We start from the raw sequence: 9216 nt of genomic DNA, 5'->3' as shown, positions 1-9216 counted from the left end.
GTTGACTGTTGTGTTGTTGACTGAGAGAATAGGAAAAAAGTCTGAGTTGTTTTTTCAACACACAGAACAGTACTAGTCCTTTTGTGACTGGTTTGCTTCATTCAACATGATGACATAGGGTTCATCCATGTGTCAGAATTTCCTCCTTTTTAAGGCTAAGTACTATCGCACTGCACATATATATCTCATTTTGTTATCCATACAGCCACTGACATATATTTGGATCGTCTCTACCTTTTGGCTATTGTAAATAATGCTCCTATGAACACTGGTGTACAAATATCTGTTCAAGTAAAGCTATATTTAATAATTACCTTTTCTATTCCACTAATTTTCACTTATTCTTTTTTTTTTTTTTTTTAAAAAGGGGTTTTCCCCTTTTCCCCGGCCAAAGGGCCCTGGCATCAGCCTAGCTCACTGCAACCTCAAACTCCTGGGCTCAAGCACTCCTCCTGCCCCAGCCTCCTGAGTAGCTGGGACTACAGGCGCATACCATGACGCCCGGCTAATTTTTCTATTTTTAGTAGAGACGGGGTCTCGCTCTTGCTCAGGCTGGTCTTGAACTCCTTACTTCAAGCAATCCTTCCATCTTGGCCTCCCAGAGTGCTAGGATTACAGGCATGAGCCACCACGCCCCAGCCTGATTATTCTTACAATTTTACTAACTGTATAATTTCAAATTATCTGATGAAAGGCAATTATTTCAAGGTTGAAATAAATCCCTGGTTTCTGTTAAATTAACTAAGAGCAAAACAGTTCCCACATTTCAATGAGGTCTGCTTTGGTAAAAACAAAAACCCTCTAAGGGCTTAAAAATATTAGACCACGCAGTCTGCCCTGTTTCTAATCCATTGTGTATAGTTGAAAAAGGCCTCTATGCGACACGGGCCCCTGCCCCTCGCCTGCTACACAGAAACGAGCAGGAAACCTAGGAGGAGCTTCTCAGCTTCTCGATTCAATGACATCCCCCGAAGCCTTCTGTTTCCCTGTGGCCAGATAAAATCTCTTCTTTCTCAGAGTGTCTGGCAGGAGTTATGTCCTCTGACATTTATTTTGTACTTACCCAAATTTGAACTTGTCCTTGCCAAAGATTCTCTCTTGACCCAGCTCTAGTCAGGCTCCTCGGAGCCTCTTCTTGATAAGGCACTGACCTTGGCCTGTGCAACTTCCAGCACAAATGACTTTTGTGTGTGTGTGCTTTAACCCTCCAGCAAACACCAATGACTTTGTCCAACCCCCACACAGAGGCCTGAGCAAATGGTGTCAACCAGAAAAGGCTGTGTCCGCGGATGAGGACACCAGCCCCCTTAAAGTGTCTGCCCGAGGAAGCTCAAGGTTGCCAAAACCATTTACTGTTCCTGCCAACACCTGTTGATAGGCCCCAGCCTCCCCTTCTTAAGAGCAGGTGTTTAGGAAAAAAAAATGCTTACAACGATAAATACTCCCTATGACGCTTTTCCATGTGTATGTCTCCCACACCCAGTAATGTCTCTCTGGAGGACCTGGGAGCTCTCCTTTTGAAACACAAGAAACACAGTCATCCAGAGAGAGACGCCTCAGCCCTCAGCCTCTGGGGGTGGGGCAGGCGGGGCAGGAGCCTAATTCACAAGCCCAGATGAGCAGACCCAGACGGCCCAACTGCATGCACCTACAGACTGGCCAACCCCCGTCCTGCTTTTCCGTGGTTTCCACTCCCCAGCTTCCACTGAGGCCCTGCTCTGTCCCTCCCTGCTCCCCGTTCCCCCTCCTGCCATCTCTGCACAAACTGGAACCCAGCTTACTGCAGTAGTTACCCAGTCACCTCTGTCTCCGCCACTTTCAATTATAGACAGACTTGTTTATCTCTGACACCTTTTAGGCTGCATGTTCCTTGAGGCAGGTGCCATCTCCTTTCTAAACATTTTATTCCACTTGGCCCACAGAAGGTGAAAGGCGATGTGCTCTGCAGTGGGGACTTGCGTGAGAGACAGTCTCTGACCTCAGTCAGTGCCCACAGAGCTTAAAGAAAGGAGCACCGAAGCCTAATAGGGTCTCCCGCAAAGCACAGTAACAGCACCGCCATTTTATGACCCCAGGAACTCCTACTGACTGTTACTAACACAGCCTCCATTTCCCTCCCAAACACGGCTTGTGAGCAGCAGAGCTATGAAAAACGCCACCATTCGTCTGCAGGTTCCCCAGGCTCCTCACCTCGTCCCCTTTGATTTGCGGTGGCCTCTTCACCACCTCTTTCACCAGGTGCAGCAGCGTGTCGGTCTGCAGGGTGCTGAGCGCACAGATCAGGTCGACAAGGGTCAGCTGGGAAGCGCTTGCCACCGGGACGATCTGCTGAGAAAAAAAATTCCTTGAAAGCTCACGGAGAGAAAATAAAAACAAAAGTGATGCACAGAAAGCATTCTGTCATAGTTGTTGCTGGAGAAGGAAATTTGTTTTAATATTTTACACAAGTATTTCCCCCACTGAACTGGGTTAGAGGACTCCATTAATGGGAATAACGTATTCCGTATCGGAAACAAATTAGGAATAAAAGGTGCCATCGATGATGGGGCGGTAACATCGGTATGTTTCAATTTAGAAAGCGTTTTAGAAACAGATATACTTAATTTGAAGGAAATGGGCTGGCACCAAGAGATGGAACCAAAGATATGAGGACAGGAAGAAAAACAGACAAATCAGCTTCACATTAGCAGGATTTGGCAGGGAAGGCCCGTATAGGAGCCTTATTTTTGATGACAGAAGTCTGCATAATGCAGTCACAGGCACGTTGGAGAAAACCAACCAGCATTAGGTTTATTACCAGGGAAGGACCCTCAGGTGCTAAGGAGAGTGGCCTAGGGCACTAACCACTTGCTCCTCTCCTTGGAGAGCAGGGGCCCGAGTCAGCCACAGAGGCTGAACACTGAGGAGAGTCCAGGAGGTGAGGTCCCTCTGAGGGAGGAAGGAGGTAGGAACCTCGACCGTGCATGGGGGGACCAAAGGAAGAAGAATGTGATGGTTTGGTCCAAACAGGTAAACCAAGCCCGGGAGGATGGGGCTTGGTCAGTGGATAAAGAATGGGCAACCTGTAATCCTAGCACTTTGGGAGGCTGAGGCGGGAGGATGGCTTGAGGTCAGGAGTTTGAGATCGCGCTGAGCTATGATGACGCCACTGCACTCTAGCCCAGGTGACAGAGTAAGACCCTGTCTGAAAATAAAAATAAAAAATGGTGAAACTAATTCAATAGTTTCCCATGTCAGCCTCCAACATCACCTTTGTTCCACATGACTCTTTGGTACGTCTTTGTCAGGAAGTTTAATCACTCTTTTAACTTTTTAACCCTACCTTCGTCTTGCTGTGACGCTGAGCTTTCTTTTTGCTCCATACTGCTGCGACAGCCGCTGTTAACTGAACCCCTAGATGGGCTGTCAAGGGGTTTAAGAAGTCTAAAATTTTTTGTCTTATGGTCTAGAAAATAGGGAGAAAAAAGTTACTGCAGAGTAGTATCAGGGCTACCGTGTACTACATATTTAACCACCACCATAAATACTGAGCAGGCACCCTGTCGTGTTAGCAGCCCAACACCCTGCCAAGGTGCTTCACTGCCGGGTGGATCCCCAGAAAAGAAGTTGGAGCCCCTCCGTGAAGCAGCTGGACGTGTGACGGTGGCATGCCACGCCAGAGGGAAGGTGCGGTGAGCGGCTAAGGTGCAGAGACATCTGGCTAGCTGAGCTGATCAGGAGCCTCTAGGGAAGAGACGAATTCCACCCCTCGCAGTGTGAGCAGGGCGGGGCTTGCTGGGAGCCCCTCGATGCGTTGCAGAGGCCAGTGAGCCCAGAGAAGCCAAGCAGCTGAGTGAGCGCTACGTGCATCTGGAAATCCCATGGCCCGAGCGTGTCTCCAGCAGCCGAGGAAGGGCTTACATTCACTAGGAAAGCTGTTTCTCAATTTTCAGAAATAAGTACCACATACCTAATTTTATTATTTAATCGATTTAGAATAAACCTGTAACATGGCCCTAGACGTCACTCCCCACCCTCCCTTTTGCTATTCATGGATTTTCTCGGATCCCTGCTCTGTGAATCCTGCGGCTCTCCCAGCCTGAAACACCTTACCCTAGTGCCACACCTCACCCTGGGGTCTCAGCTCAGCCACTCTGCTCAGGAACGCCCCCTTCCCCACCTTCCAGACAGGCCAGGGCCTGCTCACACCCTGCATTTCTCTGAAGCACTTCTCGGCGTCATCGTCCGCTGCCAGTTAACGTCTGTCTCTGGCGCGAGGGCGGGGACTCCATCTGTCTTGCCCACTGGCTTAGCGAGAAGGCCTTTGTCACATGAACGCGTTTACTAAGCACTTCCGTGTCCTCACTGCCCATGTTCATTTCACGTTGGATGCAGCGCAGCCTGGCATGGAGCTGTCCCCACCCCCATTCCGCTCTGGTTTCTGCTCTTGAGAGACCACTGGGGAGGTCCCTGGGTTCTTCAGGGAGGGCCAGGGGTTACGTGCTCAATAAGCATCAGCCATTACTGCAATTAATCTCTCCGTCAGCCCATGATATAGGATACTAGCAACAGCCTCCTTCTATAGGCGAGGAAACCAGGCTGAGAGGCTGAGTGCTATAGGAACCTACTCTAAAGAAGTTCAGGAAACCTTTTTTCCTCATTCAGTAATAAAGGTTTTCTAATCTTTTTTAGAGCAGGTTCTTGTAGCAGCTCAAAATACAGCAGAATTCCCCTCCAGGGCACCCTTGGAACCCATGGAGAGCATTTGCGCTTTGTAGTATCTAAATGCAGGATGGCAGGGCTACCAGGCACTGCACCTAAGCCCTGAGGCCACACCTGGCACCTGGGCACTCTCTCGACTATGTCAGATGTGGCAGGTAATTCTGAGCCACCGCACGTGGTAACCCTGAGGATCAGAGGGTGAGTCATGTGCCTAGAGCCTGCCAAGGCAGAGACTGAAAACCAAGGGAGAGTAAACTGTAAATGGTGTGATAACTCAGAGCCTCCCTGACATCCACCCCGGTGGGCCCGTGTTGCAAAGGCCACTAAAAGCAGAACACAGAGATGAGCTGTCTTAAAGGAAATGCTTTAGAGACTTAGGTGAGGACGGAGGTGCCCCTGCCTCAAACCTCTACAGACTATTTCTGACTAAAAAAATAAAGGCAAAGGAAACACATAAGAAAATAAGCTGAAACTGCTCATGCTTCTCCATTCCAGGTATAGGAAACCTATTCATAATAAATGGGAGATTTCTACTTCTGACCTCTAGCTTGGGTTTCATCTGTTTGATTATTTATGTACATTCCTATACATATCCTTTTTTGTTGTTGTTGTTGGTAAAATACAAGACCAAATGACAAAACCAGAGAAAGGCCTCTCACCTTCGTGGTTTTGAAGTAAACAGAAGAGGATCCCTTGGTGGCGCCCAGGAGATCGACAGGTCTCTTTTGAGTCTCCTCCTTCCTGAGAACATTCCAGAGCAGGGCCATGGTGTTAACGATTCGAGGCAGCTCTTCCAAAATGGCATTCCTGGCATTTCTCAGGTTGGCAGGATCACCTACAGCAGTGGTCTGAAAATTGAAACAAACACGTGAGACTCGGCTGCGTCCGTGGCAGTTTCCCTTCCCACGAGGGCCGCAGAGCTGGTGGGATTAAGTCTGGGCTGTTGGACTCTCTTCTAAGCAAGGCACACACGTCGTGGTCTGGAAGCAATGTGCTTCCCTGTGCTACATTTCACCACACGGCTTTCTTTCAAAGAGAGACAGCTGTGGGTCTGAGGCTCTGAATTACGAACTTTTCCGATCATTCTGCCAAAGCGTTAGATGTGCTCTAAGATTTAATCCCAGACAGGGCAGAAAAACAAACAGCCAAAATGTCTTCCAACTCAGATTTTGTGAACACCGTGACGGCAAGTAAAAAACATATGGAGAAAGATGACTATAAGCCTAAAATCAAACAAGTGGCTTTACATTTTAAGCCACAGCGTTACTGGTAGAACAATGGGCAAAGGGCTGAAGGAGCCCACAGGGAGAGCGGGAGAACAAAGCCACATTTGCATCACTTATGCACCTACATTTTCATGCACACTTGCATCACTTGCCTTCATCTGCATACATATTTGTACCACTTACATGTATTTGCATAACACATATACACATTTGCATACACAATTGCATCATTTACATGCACACATTACTCACATACATTACATATATATGTTACTTATTTGAAACAGCCATAACCCAAAGAAGACAAAACAATATGTGAACATTTCCTAGAACTCAGGGAAAAAAGCTTACCTTTTTGTTTTGGTTGGGTTGTTCCAAAAGACAAAAATGACTAATGGTGGTTAGACCTTCCAAAAGAGTCAGTGGATAATCCGGAGAAATGTTTTCCCTCTTGGAGGTTGTGCTTTGGTGAAGAAACAAGAAATTGGTTTTGAGAATTTTTAAGGATGAAGCCACAAAGGTTTTAAATTTTACATATAAATAGAGAAACCCAAGAGAGATCACTATCTTAAGTAAACTTAGGCTCTCATAAAGAAATATGCTCATAATAACGTCAGCCATCTTTTGTGCTATTATACATTCAAAGAGTCACTTTGTAGAAATGGTTTAATACGTTTTAGAATTTCTGTGAGAGTGATTCACATTTTTATTTCTGTTTTGCAAAAATAATGGAGAGTAGCCAACTTGCCCCGCAACACTGACCTAGCCTGGGTAGCTGTGTGGAATTAAAAATAAAGGATCTGAACATTTAGTTCCTGTTACCCGTCTTGGCAATGCTAAATAGGCTTCAGATCAGGTTGAAATTATCCTCTAACGGATATCCATGGCAAAATGGCCATTCATTACAAAAACTATCATTAAAGCAATAAAGATGCCGCCAAGAGCTCAACATACCTGACAGAGAGCTTCACGGATTCGCTTTCATACTGCTTGACCAGATCGTCCAAGTTTTTGCAAATCTGGACAATGAAGGGCGTCACTGTCCAGCCCAGGGACTTTCCAAAGTAGGGCAAGGAATGCGTGACCAAGCTCACCCAGGCTGGGTGCATGCCATAGCCGTAGGCGGGCTGCAGGCCCCTCACCACCGCGGACACCAGCAGGCCCTGGGACGTGAGTGGGTGGGGCTGCACGTACTGCAGGGCGCTGATGGCCTGCTGGAAGTTTAGGGCCTTCTGCCACTCCCGGGTCAAGTCTGGCTGGTTTTCCGCCTCCTCGTGGACCCGACCCAGGTGGTGCTCCAAGAGAATCAGCACCTGTAGGAGCTTGAGCAACTCGATCTGCAGTGGGTGCTCGCTCCAGATCTGGTCCTGACCCAAGTTGATGAGACTCTCCTCAAAGAGGCTGTCCTCGGGCAGCGCCCTGCCGCGGTCGGCGGTGGCCAGCCCGTAGCGCTTCTGGCTCGTGTACATGGACGCCGACAGCGAGAGCAGGACAAACTCCTGAACTTTGCACCTCTGCAGCAGGTTGTGGATGAACTCCACGTTCTTCCCCTCAGAAGACTTGGCCACTGAGACCAGCTGCGTCATTATCCGAATCAAAACCTCGACGCTTTTGACCTGCACGTCCCGGTTGCCGAGTATGTCTCGGTGGGAGACCTTCAGGTAGCAAGGGTAGTAGGAGCGCAGGAAGCTCAGACAAAGGTAGGTGAGGAGCTCGAGGAGCAGGGAGTGGGGGCACACATTGGGGGCCTGGGTCTGGAGCTTTCCATAGAAGCTCTGGCCGATGAGGGCCTCCTGGTGGCGAGCAAGGAGGTTGGAGATGAGATTGAGGTGTGCGGTGGAGCTGGTGTCCATGCTGGTCTTGGACACGGCCTCAATGAACTCCTTAGGGTTAGTTTTGAGCACGGCCTCTAACACCGAGAAGGCGTAGAGAACCCGCCGAGAGTCGTAGGGCTGCAGGTAGAGCAGGATGTGCTTGAACAAGGCCTCGATGGCCTCCTGCCTTTCCCGCCGCTGCTTCAGCAGCCGGGACGTGGTGAGGGCCTGGAGCTCCAGGTCGGCCTCCTCGTCGCTGGAGAACGACTCTGAAGCCTGGGTCTTGTCCGAGTCCACCCGCGCCAGGCTTAACTTGGTGCTGGACTTGAAGCTTTCTGACTGGAAGGCCGCCAGCAAGGCCGAGCGCTTGGGGTACGCCCGGCCCCCCAGGGGGATGGGTGCACAGCAGTTCTCCTCGTTGCTCAGCTCCTGCGGGTCGTGCGAGGGGGACGAAAAGGAGGACGTGTTCTCGCTGTCTGTGTGGCCGGAGCTCGTGTCTGCAGACTCGGTGTGCTCACTGCTGTCCGGGCCGCTGTGGGCCGTCCTGTCCGGAAGGTCCACGTAGTAGGGCAGGTCCTCGTCGCTCAGCTCGCCTCTCGGAGGGCACTTCTCGGGCTCCTTCTCCACCTCGGCCCACATGGCTTCGCGGTCTACCGTGGTGAACTGGCTCAGGGGCAGGTGCTCCTCGGAGCCGCCTTCTTGAGGCTCAGACACCCCACACGTCTCCTTGAAAGAAGTTTTCTTCCTGTTGAACCAACGATGCAAGTCCTCTGAAAATCACAAAATGACAAATGACTTTAGAACAGAAGGGTTATTTAGCTATCATAAATTAACTCTAGGGTGATCTTTGTCTTAAGGGCAGACAGAAGATCAATAATCATAAAAATCCCCTCATGAAACCACACCGCCAGAGTCTAGATTACATTAGGGACAAAAGGCTGACAAAGGAATGTGAATGGGATTTTTAGAATGTTCAGGGATAGGGTAATTTAGTTACATTGCCATAGAAAATTTAAGTATCACAACTTTTTTACGAAGGCGATTTAAAAATAATACATATTGTTTTGTCCCAGGAATTCCCCTTCAAGAAATGCATCCTGCAGAGATGTTAGCAGAAGGCTTTCAAAGGTGTAAGGACGACGGTGTTCATGGAGATGTTACGTGCAAAGCAAATGGAAGAGCCACGTGAAGGGGCTGATGGGACACATCAGGTACATGCATGCCATGGACTGCTGTTCAAGTTTGCATGTACTGACACCGAGTAATGTGCAGGACACGTTAAGTTAAAGAAAAAACTCGAGCTGCAGAGCAGTATGTATAGAATGAGCCCAACTAGGGGAGAGTACCTGTAATACACAGCTATGCAAAAAGTCTGCAAGACTATCTGCCAAACCATTAACAGTACTCAGGTCTGTCAACTGGCATTACAAGGGACTTCCGCTTATGTCTTTATGTTCTTATTCCCATTTTAAAAA

The 9216-nt window shown here is 48.9% G+C and overlaps 1 protein-coding gene across 1 annotated transcript in view; it reads right to left on the bottom strand.

Moving 5' to 3' along the window:
* DOPEY2 (dopey family member 2) overlaps positions 1 to 9216 on the bottom strand; it is a 144154-nt gene that overhangs the window by 52184 nt on the left and 82754 nt on the right. Inside the window, 5 exon segments of the mRNA XM_012640070.1 lie at positions 2191 to 2325; positions 3323 to 3445; positions 5361 to 5549; positions 6279 to 6390; positions 6882 to 8511. Coding sequence (XP_012495524.1) covers positions 2191 to 2325; positions 3323 to 3445; positions 5361 to 5549; positions 6279 to 6390; positions 6882 to 8511 — 2189 coding nt within the window.

Source organism: Propithecus coquereli, unplaced genomic scaffold, assembly GCF_000956105.1.
Source record: "Propithecus coquereli isolate 6110/MARCELLA unplaced genomic scaffold, Pcoq_1.0 Scaffold148, whole genome shotgun sequence".
In the NCBI taxonomy this organism is placed as follows: domain Eukaryota; kingdom Metazoa; phylum Chordata; class Mammalia; order Primates; family Indriidae; genus Propithecus; species Propithecus coquereli.
Note: the sequence above shows the minus strand (reverse complement) of the source record. Positions and strands in the feature narration are given on the sequence as shown.